Source organism: Pleurodeles waltl, chromosome 2_1, assembly GCF_031143425.1.
Source record: "Pleurodeles waltl isolate 20211129_DDA chromosome 2_1, aPleWal1.hap1.20221129, whole genome shotgun sequence".
In the NCBI taxonomy this organism is placed as follows: domain Eukaryota; kingdom Metazoa; phylum Chordata; class Amphibia; order Caudata; family Salamandridae; genus Pleurodeles; species Pleurodeles waltl.
Genome location: NC_090438.1, coordinates 380,971,848 through 380,988,906, shown reverse-complemented (window position 1 = coordinate 380,988,906; position 17,059 = coordinate 380,971,848). Strand labels below are relative to the sequence as shown.

At 45.3% G+C, this 17,059-nt stretch overlaps 1 protein-coding gene across 1 annotated transcript in view; it reads left to right on the top strand.

Annotated features, from left to right (window-relative positions):
- The window catches only part of UTP14A (UTP14A small subunit processome component), a 385,668-nt gene extending 378,285 nt beyond the window's left edge, over positions 1-7,383 (top strand). The window contains exon 15 of the mRNA XM_069212909.1: positions 6,709-7,383. Within this exon, the coding sequence (XP_069069010.1) occupies positions 6,709-6,996 (288 nt within the window). The 3' untranslated portion in view covers positions 6,997-7,383. The remainder of the gene's footprint in view (positions 1-6,708) is intronic.
- The last annotated feature ends 9,676 nt before the right edge of the window (positions 7,384-17,059 follow it).

Below are 17,059 nucleotides of genomic sequence, written 5' to 3'. Positions count from 1 at the left end.
CCGTTGGGGGTTCAGAGCAACCCCAAAGTCACCACACCAGCAGCTCAGGGCCGGTCAGGTGCAGAGTTCAAAGTGGTGCCCAAAACACATAGGCTAGAATGGAGAGGAGGGGGTGCCCCGGTTCCGGTCTGCTTGCAGGTAAGTACCCGCGTCTTCGGAGGGCAGACCAGGGGGGTTTTGTAGGGCACCGGGGGGGACACAAGTCCACACAGAAATTTCACCCTCAGCGGCGCGGGGGCGGCCGGGTGCAGTGTAGAAACAAGCGTCGGGTTTGTAATGGAAGTCAATGGGAGATCTAGGGATCTCTTCAGCGCTGCAGGCAGGCAAGGGGGGGGTTCCTCGGGGAAACCTCCACTTGGTCAAGGGAGAGGGACTCCTGGGGGTCACTCCTCCAGTGAAAGTCCGGTCCTTCAGGTCCTGGGGGCTGCGGGTGCAGGGTCTCTCCCAGGTGTCGGGACTTTGGATTCAAGGAGTCGCGGTCAGGGGAAGCCTCGGGATTCCCTCTGCAGGCGGCGCTGTGGGGGCTCAGGGGGGACAGGTTTTGGTACTCACAGTATCAGAGTAGTCCTGGGGTCCCTCCTGAGGCGTCGGATCTCCACCAGCCGAGTCGGGGTCGCCGGGTGCAGTGTTGCAAGTCTCACGCCTTTTGCGGGGAGCTGGCAGGGTTCTTTAAAGCTGCTGGAAACAAAGTTGCAGCTTTTCTTTGGAGCAGGTCCGCTGTCCTCGGGAGTTTCTTGTCTTTTTGAAGCAGGGGCAGTCCTCAGAGGATGTCGAGGTCGCTGGTCCCTTTGGAAGGCGTCGCTGGAGCAGGATCTTTGGAAGGCAGGAGACAGGCCGGTGAGTTTCTGGAGCCAAGGCAGTTGTCGTCTTCTGGTCTTCCTCTGCAGGGGTTTTTCAGCTAGGCAGTCCTTCTTCTTGTAGTTGCAGGAATCTAATTTTCTAGGGTTCAGGGTAGCCCTTAAATACTAAATTTAAGGGCGTGTTTAGGTCTGGGGGGTTAGTAGCCAATGGCTACTAGCCCTGAGGGTGGGTACACCCTCTTTGTGCCTCCTCCCAAGGGGAGGGGGACACAATCCTAACCCTATTGGGGGAATCCTCCATCTGCAAGATGGAGGATTTCTAAAAGTCAGAGTCACCTCAGCTCAGGACACCCTAGGGGCTGTCCTGACTGGTCAGTGACTCCTCCTTGTTGCTTTCTTTGTTCCCTCCAGCCTTGCCGCCAAAAGTGGGGGCTGTGGCCGGAGGGGGCGGGCAACTCCACTAAGCTGGAGTGTCCTGCTGGGCTGTGACAAAGGGGTGAGCCTTTGAGGCTCACCGCCAGGTGTCACAGCTCCTGCCTGGGGGAGGTGTTAGCATCTCCACCCAGTGCAGGCTTTGTTACTGGCCTCAGAGTGACAAAGGCACTCTCCCCATGGGGCCAGCAACATGTCTCTAGTGTGGCAGGCTGCTGGAACCAGTCAGCCTACACAGCTAGTTGGTTAAGTTTCAGGGGGCACCTCTAAGGTGCCCTCTGTGGTGTATTTTACAATAAAATGTACACTGGCATCAGTGTGCATTTATTGTGCTGAGAAGTTTGATACCAAACTTCCCAGTTTTCAGTGTAGCCATTATGGTGCTGTGGAGTTCGTGTTTGACAGACTCCCAGACCATATACTCTTATGGCTACCCTGCACTTACAATGTCTAAGGTTTTGTTTAGACACTGTAGGGGTACCATGCTCATGCACTGGTACCCTCACCTATGGTATAGTGCACCCTGCCTTAGGGCTGTAAGGCCTGCTAGAGGGGTGTCTTACCTATACTGCATAGGCAGTGAGAGGCTGGCATGGCACCCTGAGGGGAGTGCCATGTCGACTTACTCGTTTTGTCCTCACTAGCACACACAAGCTGGCAAGCAGTGTGTCTGTGCTGAGTGAGAGGTCTCCAGGGTGGCATAAGACATGCTGCAGCCCTTAGAGACCTTCCTTGGCATCAGGGCCCTTGGTACTAGAAGTACCAGTTACAAGGGACTTATCTGGATGCCAGGGTCTGCCAATTGTGGATACAAAAGTACAGGTTAGGGAAAGAACACTGGTGCTGGGGCCTGGTTAGCAGGCCTCAGCACACTTTCAATTGTAAACATAGCATCAGCAAAGGCAAAAAGTCAGGGGGCAACCATGCCAAGGAGGCATTTCCTTACACTAGCACATTATTATATATAGCCATTAAACAGAATTATTCAGTGACATTGTCTTATCTTGGTTATTAGAAGCTTGATGATCCCTTCTGTTTACACATCTGGAAGGCTGAACGGTGCCCATTAGTTGCCACTCACTAGCAGTATTCGTATGTTTGATTTATACTCTTATGTTGGAAAAACATGAAAATACTCTCCTTGTCTTTGTAAAATGTTTTGTGTTTTTTTTTTTTTTTTTTTTTTTTTTTAAAGTTTGGCACACCTCACTAAATTACAAAGCTGTGCTAAACTTCAAGTAACTTTACAAGTTACCAGTTTACGATCCACAATCAACTAATGATCCTGTGCGCTGGGGAACAACCACACCTATCGTCCCATACAATACATGTTGAGAAAGAGCATTGCTGTGATGTCTTAAGTGTACCACTGTGGTGCTTCTTAACGAGGCACACCACTAGAGTTCGGCGTCCTTGATTCCGACCAGCCACAGATCGTTTGGGACCATAATTGGGTACATGGCATGCAGCCACCTTCTTGTTTACAATAGTTAGTTTCCTCTTCCTTCGCTGATATTGATATTAAAGGTTTTTCTGCACCTGATGGGAGACACCTGCCTCAAATGCAGATTTAATGATGCTGTGTCAACTAAACCATGCAGCATTGATATAATTTAGCAGTAATTTTGTAGCAATCTGGTTTTAGACATGGTTTAATCTTGTTTTTGGTATCCTGACATCCTTTATTGTGTCACAAGAGTAAAATGTAGGTTTCCTTTTGATACAAAGGTTTGACCTTGGTATCTTTCCCAGGGTAGGGTGCAACCTGAGCCCCTCGCCTGTGACACTTCGAGTGTAGACATTAGACCTGACTATTGCGGGTAAAGTTGATCGTCTTTTCTGATGCTAATCACTTGATAGCATGCAGACACCACATGTGAGAAATTCATTGATTTCCACGTGGTTTAACGGTGGCACTTGCTACTGACAGCAGGGAGCGACATAGTTGTAGTTGCTGTTTTGAACCAAGATGTTTTGACCCTACTTTATTTATCTACACGTCCTGGAGAAGTGGGTTTCCTTAAAACGTATGGTGGCCACTTTTATTGCATGTTTATTCATTTTTGCCCTAATTAGCACTAGGACAGTGCATAGCAGAGTGATTGCGTAAAGGTCCTGATGAATGCCCCCACACCTTAGACAAGGGTAACTTGAAGGCAGAAACATGTTGACGAAAGACCACAGTATTTTCAGGGTTGGGCAAACTTTCCCCTGATCGCTCTCTTTTGTGTTTTTAATCCTAACCCCAGCAGACAACAATAAAGACTAACACACACCTTCAGTACACTTTATTTTTCCACATTCTGCACCACACACCGAGCCTGGTGACTCTCATAGAGTTGTATCAAAACATCCGAAGAGTATCTTCTAATTCTTTTAGGAGTTGGAACTGGTTCACAAGAATGACAAATTGCTTCCACTTTGCCTCCATCTTCTACTCAGCTTGTGATACACATCTAGTCAGACACTCTCTGCAACTTCCCTTCTGTGTTTGTTGCACATCGTGGATTCAGTGGTGCCTGTTTTAACCTTCAGATCAGTGTGCAAGCCAGTAGTTGTCTTCATCAGTGTCCTCACCCCACATGTGTATGCTTTGTTTCATCTTTATCACCCTCTGGCCAGTCCTCTGTGTGGTACCATACACGTTAAAGAAATCTTAATTCCTCTTCTTTTTTTGATACCATTCTGCTTCAAATACTGATGCTACCAAGTTGTAGGGCAAGGCATGCCTGTTTCAGTCCAAGGGCAACCATCTTGTACATCAGCCCCAGTAGGTTTCCCCAGGGACCGCTCACATGGTGGCGTTCTCCAGGTGTTGTATGATGGCGCAAGGGCACCCAATGGCAACGGGGCCAGTTGTGCCAACTTTCATGACACTCAAGCTCTGTAGCTATATGCAGCTGCTCCACCTCAGACTCTCATGGCTCATTCTCACTACTGAACTTGCCAGCAGTCCAAGACTCCGATGCACTCTGCAAACTGCTCCCCAGGGGAGCGATGAGCCCAGGGCCACCACTATCAGCACAGGTTTAAATTGCATTGCATAGCAAGACGTCTCAGTGACTGCCCCTTCTCATCCAGCTCTGCTGCCGAAAGAAGACAAATACCCACATACCACAGATTGAGGTGAAGGATGGGAATTAGGCATGAGTTCATAGCCCAGCAAAATAATGGGGCCTGTTCAGAGCACACCTACAAAGCGGCAACCTGGGCCTCCAGCCACCCTTGCTCCTCTATGCTGCAGTTTTAGTGAACAGATTGTTTCAGAGGGGAGTTACTGGCGGATCTGGAGACCACAAAGTGGCTGGCCAGAAACCAGCGTTCAAGTTTGCAGGATTACCGGCTTGTCTGATTTTATCTCCTGCCTGCTGGCTTCCAACATTCACCTCTTATCTGGGAGAGAAGATACTTCATCAGTTAGCACAGATGCCTTGGATCTTGATCTTAACTGGCTTTGACCACAGTGATATTTTCTCCTTCTAGCCTTCACTTATCTTCCAGTGATAGCCTTCCACGCTAACAGTAAGCAACATTAGGGTCTCCATATAGAGAAGGCAATCATTTTAATAGAATGAGGTGCCCAGAGTCCATGGATGTTTTTAAAGTTTTTTATGTTCTGCAGTGAGGTGGAAACTGCCTTTTAAGCAAGTACCTCAGAAACTTTCCATTTGGATGTGTGAGTCTTATTTACGGATCCCTCAAATACACTTTCATCCTCTTTATTGCATCTAAATGGACATGCCTGAGATGATGGTGGGAAATCAGCACACGTCCTCTCTGTACAGTATCTCTGCTTGTAGAGTGGATCATCATTGGTTTATTTCTTAATGTTATTACTGTCAGTGCCTGCCTCTCTTGGGAGAAGGGGGAACGGTTACTTATTCTGACGGGATCTGTCTTACTACATTTAATACTCCAATTTGCTAAACTGCGTTATAAATCTGAAATTCTAACACGTAGTAAGTACATTCTAATTATTTCCCCACATCCTCCCCCCCCCCCGAAATTATCGAATTGTGAATTAAACACAAAGTAAATACATTTCCATCCCAGTAATTCTACTTTAAATAATAGTGTGAACTCAACGAGATAGTGTCTTTTAATTTGCATCAAGGATATACCATACTACATGTGTCCAGAGTAAAGCCATAAACTACCTTAACTGTATTATAGTGAAAATGTAGCTCCAGACTTTTAAGTATGCATGTTTTTTTTAATGTTGAACATTGCGGCATAGTGTTTCTTTTTGCTTTGCTGTTTTAAAAGCATTAAAGCGTGTTTTACGCTGACCATGCAGCAAGCCTTGAACCTCCTGACACACATGCAGTGACCTGCTCCTGAACTCTAGATGCTTCTACTGGATGGCACCACAGGAAGCGACAGACAAAGCCCCTTTAAAAGGGGCGGTGCACCTATGCAGGCTGTATAAATAATAACAGAGAACCCTCGAGGTCTGACTCCAGTCCCCCCTTTTTGTCCCAGGCTGATAAAATTGTTTCTAATCGACACCTTAGATACTTCTCTAAACCCATAAACGTACGCTGCTTTGTTGAGAATCAGTTGAAGGAAGTTAGAGGTCATTATTTACTAAGGTTAACACATAAGCCTTTTTTTTAATTTTTTTTTTTAAAGGATTTCAGTAGGTAAAAACGCAGCAGCAAGTGCCTCTTTATATTTAAAACTGGTAATAATATTTTTTTGAAATGGTGATTGGAGGAGCACTATATGAACGCCAAAGTGTGTGTGTTTTTGTGTTTATTGAGAAAATAGAAAATATTGTCACGGATAATCCTCTGAAGGGTGGCAGTACCGCGAAGTGATTGTTTATGCGCAGATATTTGCAAACATAAGAAGTTGAAAAGGGCGGAGGGCATAAGTCATTGTGTCATCTGTTGAATAACAACTTGGGAGAGGCTCTGGCTAGAAGCAGTGATATTGCGCGTGACTTTTATACTCGTGCATGATTCAACGATTCATTCAGCCTCATTCTAAGTGGTGCGCAAAGTAAAAAAAAAAAAAATGATGCAAACAGATTTTGTACGGCTCGAGAGAATAAGACTCACTCCGAAGTTTGTATGTATAATACCTTCAGGATAGAAAATTGGTACATTTGTGCATGCAGAACTATGTCATAGTGGAAATACCGTGTGCAAAAATGTCAGCAATTTCCCTTGTGCATATTATTCCCCATTTAAAATTGCAGTGTTTTAATCTAACAAAAAGCCGGTCCAATACTGTGCGCAGTCATTTGGTGTCCTTAATACTGCTCCAGCGCTCAGAATAAGCATCTTCGTGTTACCCCCAAGTATATGGGCAAAGCTTTCACTGTCCTAGCCTTTCACAGCTGTATGTGTGACATTGGGAGCACCTTGTCACAGTATTATACATCTAATCTACAGAGGACGATGGGGAGTCGTTTACAAATAGCATTAAAACTGTTAGCTCACCAAGAATTTTGTTTTATCTTGCATTTCAGGTGAATGAGCTCCCATTCCCCTTCAACAACCGCCAGCAGTTTGAGGGCAGTATCCGAACACCCATTGGCACGGCGTGGAACACCCAGAGAGCCTTCCAGAAGTTAACTGCCCCGCGAGTGGTCACCAAACAAGGACACGTCATTGAGCCTATATCTGAAGAGGACGCCTTCCAAAAGACTAGCCAGAAAGTAAAGCCTGCTTTTGAACTGAATCCACAGAAAGCGCAGATAAAACGTGCCCGTCGCAACCAACCAAGAAAACGGACACAAAAGCAGCGGAAGGCATAACCAGCCAGAGACCTAAACGGCTTGAAATTAAACTACTTTCAGTGATGCCTTACTCATCTCTGTAACCTGCTTTGAGTTTGAAGAGTGGTCTTTTATCATTATCCGGAGCCTACTCTTTCACATAGAGATAAAACATCTTGGAAGGTGCACAACCTCATGCAGTCCTCTATTTGATTTCCACAGGTGCAAAAGGAGCTTCTGTACACACAACAGACCACTGAATACACACTCTGCTGATCAACTACTTGTTATATCTTTATCATTATTGATAATAATGTCAATATATACCACAAATGTGTCTGAAGTAAGAGATATTCGGTGATGAAATAGTAAGATGAATACTGTTCTCTGTAAGCCAGTGCAACAAATACACATTTCATTATCTTTTATGATTCTTCTTTTATTCTGATTCTGACTATTGCTATGATTTTTTTTTTTTTTTTTAAGAAAGGTACATAGGTCTCTATGTATAAGAAACAGTCGCTGCCCATTTGTGTAATTCGTCTGCATTTCAACAGACTCCTCAATAGAGTAGGTGCTCATAGTGCATCTACAGAAACAGAGGTCTTTTTTTTTTTTTTTTTAACTACTTGACCTCACTGAGGTTTTTCCTTTTTTCAGCTTCCGTTGAACCACAAAAAGGATTTATGTCTTTCCTTCTGCCGCCCCTCACCCCCAGTGAAACCTCAGCAAGAATGTGTCTGCACCTTATTTCTAATGCAGTTGAGGGTAGGAGTGAGGCAAACATCATAAGGAAGAGAGTAGAAGCTTTTGTTACTGTACAGGCTTATTTTTAAGTTTTTTACACTTTTCACCTTCAGTTTTTAATTGTGGGTTGTGTGCAGATTTCATCATCATCAAACCTTTATTCAGCTGTTAGCCATAAAAGGATAATACAATCAAGACATTATAAAATATCAATTAATCTTACAAACACTAAAATCAGTTACATAAATAACAAGTAATACTCCTAAAATCAATAAGCAGTAATCAATTGTGATCATTTCTTATACTAGAAAAGTTAAAATTTCTAAAATTAAGTCCAAACCCAACGGAATGCCACTGTACTATTAGCTTTCAAGTAGGAAGCCATTTGACCATTTGATAAAACCAATTGCATGGTGTGAAATAACTGTATTCTTCCCTTGTATTTAAAAGGTTCTAAAATTACATCTTAAGCAAATTAACTACCAGGGATCTATTAGCTTACAGGATGAGAAGCCCACTAGCCATTTATAGCACCAATAAGTTTGTCTATGGGTGTTTACTAAATCTAGTTTTACTAAAACCTCAAGCCCACCTTGTCCCTAATGTATGATGTTGCTAGGAGAAAGCGGCTTATCCCCAAAACAATAAAAGGAATAGTGCTAGACCTTAATAGTCTAGCCACTTCATTGTAATTTCTAATTCCTAGATTCCTACAAATAGGTCGGATCCATTTTCTCCTTGGCTTGTCATAGGCTTTACAAATTAATAGAACATGTTCCACCGTTTCAATAGTCTCCATGTTACATAATCCACACTTTGAATCATGAATATTCTCGCTCTGGGGGCCCCATTTGATGGTAAATGCCTTGATCTGAAGGATTCCATATCGAAATTTCATGAATAGCGCTTTAGCTCGCCTAGGCTGAATTATATCTAGCCATTCCTCAAATCTTGGAGTTGGTTTAATATCCAAAAATTTCGAGGTCAGTCTACCCAGATCCTTACTATGGAAAAGACTAATCGAAAGATAATCCCAGTAAACTAGCAGAGTCTTGGATTGTATCGTAAGGGTATGGGGTTCGTCCCAAAAAGATTTGAGCCCTAGGTTATAAAACCAGGACCTTATATGGTGAAGCCAAGGAAGGGAAACTGATTTATCAAGGTCCATTATCTCAATCAGTGCTTGTCTGTAGTGGGTCAGTTCTGGAGTTGACCAGAGTCTACACCAGTAAAGCAATGGCCTCAAAACTGCCAAGTTACCTATTTGCTTCATATTTAGGTCATAGGAGAGAGGGACCAATGGAGTAGATAGTGGCAGTCCCAATACCCCCCTGATGAAACTGTTTTCTTGGGATGCTAGTGAGGTTAAATTTGCAATTCCCCAGAGTTTGGTGCCATATAAAGCAGCAGCCTGTGCTTTATATCTATAGACCTCGAACACTGGTGAAACAATTTCAGTTCTTGAACTTTTGTAATTATTACTTATCGCCGTAGAGCTGTGGACCAAAGATGTTACAGCTTTATTAACATGCGGCGTCCAAGACAACTTGGCATCCAGCAATATCCCTTGGTAATTGAAGCTTTTAACTCGTTACAATTCATGCCCATTGATCAGGATGCTTCTTTTAAGTACCCTGTGGGGTTTAACAATCAAATATTTTGTCTTGTTTGTGTTTATTTCTAGCCCCTTCGATATGCAATATTTACTAAACATTCCCAAAAGAGTCTGTAGGCCCATGGGAGTTTGAGATAGTAAAATGGTGTCATCTGCGAAAAGGAGAGCAGGAACTGGGTCTCCATTCAATCTTGGTGAGTCATGATTGCTCCGTTTAAGGTACTCAACCAAATCGTTGATGTATAGTGAGAAGAGGATTGGGGAGAGCACACAACCCTGCCTTACTCCCCTCTTAATGGGTATCGAGTCTGTCAGCTCTCCATTTGAGCCCCACCGTACCTTTGCGTAAGTATTTTCGTGCAGCCTCTTTATCTGGTACAAGAGATTTCCCGGCATACCCTGATTCCCTAACGCAGCCCATAAAGTGTCTCTTGGGACCAAATCGAAGGCCGCACGCAAATCCACAAAACGCGATGTAGAGATGACCCTTCATTAGTTCTGAGTATTTCCACATTATGAATATTAGCCTGAAGGCCTGATCAATTGTGCTTGTCTGCTGCCTGAAACCTGCCTGGTATATTGTCAAAATATTATTTTCCTCTATCCAGCTGACTAATCTATTCAGCAGCTGCCTAGTGTATATTTTTTGCATAACATCGATGAGGCTAATTGGCCTATAATTCCCAGGGTCCTCCCTAGATCCTTTTTTATAGACTGGGATTATTTCCGCTCCTTTCCATGTCTCAGGAACGGGCTCTCCCCGTGCTATAGCATTGCTAAGTAGATTTACATAGGGTGCCCAAACTTCTATGTTATGTTTAAGCAAATCCCGAGGAATTTTATCCAAACCCGGGGCTTTGCCTATTTTGATTGCTTTTATGGCAGTCACCGTTTCCTCCAGGCTAAATTGTAAGTCAGGTAATGTGCCCCAAGGGGATAATTCTATATGCAGGGGAAGATGTAAATCATGCTCAAAGAAATCTGAATAGAGATGCGTAAAATGATTACCCACGCACTCGGATCAATATGATGTTCGGTATAAAATATCCCCTCTTTTCTACAGTGAGTAACTATCTTCCAAAAGGCTACTACATCATTGCATTTGGCTGCCTCTAAGAGGTCTTGCCATTTTTGGTCTTCCCAGTTTTTCTCTGCTGAAGCCAGGGTTTTCCTATAACTGGCCCTTGCTGTTGCACGGCTATTGGATTTTTCTGTTTTAGAGCCTCAACCAATAGTGTTTTTCCCTCTCTACATTCAGTAGTATGCCAGGGATTAGATTAAATAATTTGATCCTTGCCCTGTATGTGCTTTTTTTTGTATCTGTTTAGTAAGATAGGGTCTCAAAGCAGTGCTCAATGATTGATGAATATCTAGAATGGGAATGTCAATACGATTTTTTTGGGCATGGGGTTCCAGCAATTCTGAATCTATATTATAGATATTCGTCATAACACCCAAATTGCCCAATATCGCCGGCCATTTTACTGCCCTGCGATTATTACTGAGGGTGGGTTGCAACTCCACCTTGTCCTTTTTCATGCAATCTAGATCTAGGAGGTGACCCCTCAATTCAATAACTAACGGGAAATGATCGCTTTCTCTCCTTGTCTATTTTAAAGGTCACTATTCTCTCCCATGTAATCGTACTATGCATGATGTAGTCCAATTGTGAACCTGCATTGCCTCTCTGGAAAGTGTCCATATTAAGACCACTTTGACCCACTCTACCATTACAGGCCCTCAATCCATACGTTAGTGTAAGGCCCATGAGTTGCAGGGCACCAACCGTACCGGGGACTGTCTCTTCAGTAGATAGGAGGGGGACTGCTCTTGCTAAATCTTCGTCTTCTACTAGGTGTTCAAGACCAATTATGGGTTCGTAGTTACAATTAAAATCTCCCCCTATCAAGATTGTTTCTCCTATCGGGATTTTCTTAAGCATACCATCTAATATTTCTATTTCGTGTGACTCCTGATTTGATCTTCTGGGCCTTATATACACATTGAACAAATGAAATAACACCTTATTTTTGCCCCCTAGTTCCAAGCACAGAATATCAGCAGATCCTGTATCATGTTTGCTTATCTCAATATTAAGGGAAATTTTCACCCATGCAATCAACCCCCCAGACGGCCTCCCTCTTGCTACTGAGGTGGCACTAATAAAAAAAAGTTTTATAACCCAGTTTGTGTGGTGGGTCCTTTAACCAAGTCTCTTGGAAAAGACAGACATGGAATTTTTCAATATAATCCTGCCAGTCAGGGTCTGTGAGCTTACTTTTTAGGCCTGCTACTTTCCAGGAGACCATAGTAACTGGTCCCCTTCCCGTTGAGGTCATAGCATTAATAATAGGACTCTGAGGTATAATTGGCTCCTTTCTACTAGGCAAATGCCCCTCAATACTCCCTGCAACTTGATGGTTATTTTCTTCCTGGATTTCTACTACTATTGGATCGCTAATCAGTCCCAAGTATGCTTGGTCTGGTTGACTAACTCAATCAACTGCTTCAAGGTCTGAATCTCCCTTTCTCGTTAGCACTCCCCCATTTCTATGGTTGCTCCTCAGAGCTGTAGACTTACAGGTAAACAGATCCAGACTAAATCTCATGGCATTTTTTTTAGGAACACTAGCTCTCTGTTCTATAGTAATCAAGCCTTTGATTAGTCTTTCATCCCTTAGTGTCACAGCAACAACATCTTGTTTCCCAGCCTCTCCTGGGATTCTTTCCACCCTCATGATATCTGAGCGGATTAGGGATAGGGAATGACGTTTGTATCTGATCCAGTATATATGTTTATTCTTTAGGGAGTCCTCATCCTCCATACTATTTTGGGCCAGTTTCGGGACATTTAACAAATAGATAACATCGGCCCTAGGACACCTTAGATTTTCTTCAAGGTGTCTACCTTTTATAGTAGTGGGCATGCTATCATTATATGATAGGATATGAGGTTTATGTGTACGTCCCACCTTTCCTCCTTGTGACCATGGTTTCGGGCGGATCTCCCATAGAGAATTCCCAGATTCTTGTTGTAACTCTCCTACCTAGACAGCTAGGTGATTACGTGACCCAATATTGCAATCATTGTCCCCTTTCGCGCATGCTTGCAGTGCACAGGGAACACTGGCTTTAATTAAAGTAGGGTAGAGCTGGGCATTCGGCCTCAGGGGGGATATTGGTCTTCCTTGTAAGTGTAGTGATACAGTTGGAACCTCCTCTGCATGCTGGTCTCTACGGGTTCCCTTACCACCCCCCTTTTCCACAAGAGCAGATAAAGTTCCTACTTCAAGTTTTAGCTCCTTGACTTCCTGCATTAGTCTAACCATTATATCATAGAGCTCTGTTTAACTCCTAGTTTTACATTTTATGCGGTCATCTGGGTCTTGATTAGCCGATGGTATCTTCTCTGTGGCTGTCTGTACTAAAGGGGTGGATTGGTCGTGCTTGCCCATGGGTTTCCCCTCCCGGTTCTTCTGTACTTTACTCATAGCGGGATCTACCAGGGATGCATATTTGTTGGGGCACACAATATCACTCCTCTGCACATAGCCCTTCTTCCTAGTACTTTCTGCTGGAGTTGGGGGATGGCATAAGGCCCGTATTGTCATCTTTATGCCTGACTAAGCTATTATCAGGGCGTGGGTTTTCCTCTTGCTGGCCATCGCTCTCTTTCCTATCAATTGATTTCCCTTTCCCTAAATCTGGTTTCTTTGCATAATAGGAAGCTATCTTTTTATCAGAGCCCTCCCGAGGGTTGGTTCTATTGCTTAATAGGGATCCCACCTCCTCTATTAGGTCGTCAATTTCAGATATCGTACAGTTTTCACCTGCATTCCTAAGTTTCTTTGTAATTTTCTCCTTTCCCCGTGGGGGTTCTGATGCCTTTCATTTCCCCATACCTATTTATCTAACTACTTAATCCTTCTCCTCCACTAGATCTGATACAAGGGCTTTCCTTCCTGCTCAGGATTGCTTATAAGGCCCAACACCCTGGGCTCTTATCTGATCATACTATCTAGGTCGATCTGGAGTGCCAGATCAAAGATTAAAGGGACATGGCCCAGCCCAGCCTCTTCCGGGATCTGACAGGCGTGGACGGGCCTGCCCTTGGCCCGGGCTTTGCCCGGGCACGTCCCGCGCTGCGGTTTGGCCCCCTGCACTTTATAGCGCTCGTTGGAATGAGAGAGGGAGCAGGTGATGCAAAGATGGCCACCTCCTGGGGCCTCTAGGCAGTCTGGGATATGTAGTCCCCTTCGATTCCGGTAAGCACGTCCCACGCTGCGGTTTGGCCCCCTGCGCTTTATAGCGCTCGTTGGAATGAGAGTGGGAGCAGGTGATGCAAAGATGGCTGCCTCCTGGGGCCTCTAGGCAGTCTGGGATATGTAGTCCCCTTCGATTCTGGTAAGCGCGCCCCGCGCTGCGGTTTGGGCCCCTGCGCTTTATAGCGCTCGTTGGAATGAGAGTGGGAGCAGGTGATGCAAAGATGGCCGCCTACTGGGGCCTCTAGGCAGTCTGGGATATGTAGTCCCCTTCGATTCCGGTAAGCGCGTCCCGCGCTGTGCTCGAGTCTACTTGTCTTCGTCTGTCAGATGCCTTCTGACAGTGATGAGTTTTTGGATACCGAGGCAGTAGCCTCATTACTCCACATTCATTTTTAGTTATTTTTTTTAGGCGCTGTTTCGATTTTCTTATTGGTGTGTGACACTTTGTCACAATTGAAGTTTGTTCACAAGGTCAGCACTGTGATGAGTCGCAGATAGCGGTCTAGTGGGTTTGCAGGATTCTCAGCAAGTTTTATCCCAGAGTCTTGTTTTTGTCTTTCAAGATGCCTTCTGGCAGTGATGAGTTTTGGATGCCTGCCGGGGCTGTAGCCATCTGTCAGTGATGGGTTTTTGGATGCCTGTCAAGGCGGTTGCCTTCTGACAGTGATTAGTTTTGGATTCCTGCCGAGGCTGCAGCCTTCAGGCAGTGATGGGTTTTGGATGCCGAGTTGCTGTTTTCAGTTTCACAAGGTTAGCGCTGTGATGGGTCGCGGGTAGCGGTCAAATGGGTTTGCAGAAATGTCAGCAAGTTTCCTGATCAGTGGATTTTCTTTTTGATCCAATCCTTTGTAGAATGCCTCATTGAGTTTGCGGAGATGGTCATCCAACATCTCAACACTTAGGTCTCTGTGGAGGTCTGCTGTTCTTGCGAAGATAGGAGCACCTGCTGCGATCCGTGAGGCCTTGCTCTGCAGTCTCTGCAGGTCCTTCCGATACAGCGGGCGGCAGCCACTCCAAACTGGTGAAGCGTACGTCATTGTTGGTCGAATTATTGCAGTGATTGCACGTACCTTGCTCTGCATAGGCATTGACTTGGTCCTCAGGAGTGGGTACAATGCAACCAGTTTTGTTGTTGCTTTCTGGCAAGTCTTCTCTATGTGGTTCCTCCAGCTGAGTTTGAAATCCAGAGTCACCCCCAGATAGGAGCTGCTGTTTTCCCATTTAATCTCCTCTCCATTGAGTAGGATCTGGGGATGCTTCCTGTTCACCTTTTTGGTGAATAATGTCGCTGTAGTTTTGCTTGTGTTCAGGGTGATCTGCCAGTCGCTGTACCATTCGGAGAGTCTGCTGAGCGATGTCTTAAGGTTCTTAGCCACTTCTTTTTCGCTGAGGGATTGGGAGATGACTGCAACATCATCGGCGTAAAGAACAAGATCAGTCTTCTTTAAGTCCGTTGGGATATCGTTTGTGAATATGTTAAAGAGGAATGGTCCAAGAATTGATCCCTGAGGCACTCCAGCAAGAATAGGGCGTGATGTTGAACATTCTTCTCGTACCGCCACATGAAAGGTCCGTTTTGACAAGTAGCTAGATAGCAGCTTGACCAGGTAGCTTGGAAACTTGAGCTTGATAAGCTTGTAAAGTAGTCCCTTGTGCCATACTCGGTCGAATGCTTTGGCTACATCCAGAAAGACTACTCCAGTAGATTTGTTGATGTTGAATCCATGGCTAATGATGTCCACTACTCTGAGAAGTTGGTGATTTGTTGAGTGTTCTTTCCGGAACCCAAATTGTTCTTTGGCGAGGAGGTTTTCGCTTGTCGCAAAGTCCATGAGACGTGCGAGGATAACTCTCTCAAAGAGTTTTGATAGTCCAGATAGCAAACTTATGGGGCGGTAGTTTGCAGGCTCTCGTAGTGGTTTCCCAGCCTTGTGGAAAACAACAACTCTTGCTTCTTTCCAGGAGTTAGGGAAATACTGGTGATGCATACATGCGTTGAGTATCTCTGTAAGTCGAACCACTGCGGCATCTGGGAGCATCTTGATGGCTTGGTTGACTATTTTGTCCTTTCCTGGGGCCTTGCCGTTTTTCAGTGTTTTTGCCAGGGCCAGTACTTCGTCAGTTGAGCATTCCTCTATGGTTGTGGCTTCTTTTTCTGGTGGGTACTCCAGGTGGTACTTAGCTACCTCTTGCTCGACTTCTGCTGCCAGTTTACTTGCCTGATTTGGCCTGAAGGATGCCTCCAGCGTGTCAGCGAAGACTTCAGCCTTGTCCCTGTTGCTGCATGCCAGATGAGTCTTTCCTTGTATCGGAGGGTTTGGTTCCTTTTTCCCAGTCAAGCGTCGGGTCATTCTCCAGAGAGAGTTGTCCGAGTCCTTCAAGTTAGCCGTAGCTGCTTCCCATTTTTCACCTCTGTGCTGGCTTATTTGCATCTTCAGCTGTCTTGTCAGCTCGTTGTACTTCTTCAGCAGGTCAGGGGTGCGATTGCTTGGCATTAAGGTCGCCTCCAATTAGTGTATGGATGCTGGGGTCCAGTAGCGCATCAAGGTCCTTTGGGCATAGCTTGCCTGGGGGGTGAGTAGGCGGCAATCAGTCACAGGGGTCCTGCAGTTGTCTGGATCTGTATCCCAGTTGCCTCAACGCTCCCCACTGGTGGCTGTGCAATCTCGTGGTGCTTCACTTTTGTGCTGACAATCACAGCTGTTCCTCCGCCCTTGGCTCCAGTGGCGCGATCTGTGCGGTACACCCTGTGGTTTGCTAGGTTAAGCTTCTGGCTTCCTTGGAGATGGGTCTCGGAGATAAGCACTATACTCACATCCATGGTTTCCATCAGGTGCAGGAGTTCTGCAGTTTTCTTCTGAATGCTGTGGGCATTCCACATCAAGAAGAGGGAGTTTCTTTTAGATTTAGTTGCCATTGCAGGTGTTTTCTTCACTGTGGAAAAGTCCGGCGATGAGATTTGCCACCATTGTCACCACAGGGTGGATATTCATGTCTGCGACTGTTTTCGCGATCTTCATGATGAGTTCCTGCCAGTTGATGGCAGTGCCTGTTTCACAGGTTGGTCCCGGGGCAGTTCTTGGTGGTGGGCTGTCTTGTTTGGGTCCTGTAACTTCTGCGTAAGTCCTTCCATCCACGCGAGCTTCACTATGGGTGTTGGTTGGATTACGAATTGGGATCCTGTGTGCCGTTTCGGGTTTGTGGTTGTTAGTCTTCCTGTGACCCTGGGCTGTAGCTGGTGGGTGTCGAGAAGCCTTTTGTGGTTGTGGGAGTTGCTTGCGTTGTTCATCCTTCTTTGCCTTCTGCAGGTAGGGGCAGCCGCGATAACTTGCTGGGTTATTTCCTGTGCAATTTGCACATATCGCTGGTTCGGTTTCTCGGTTCCTGGTGCATTTGTTGGAGGTGTGTTCACCTCCACAGCGTACACACCTTGGCTTCTGATGGCAGAATGTAGAGGTGTGCCCCAAACGCTGGC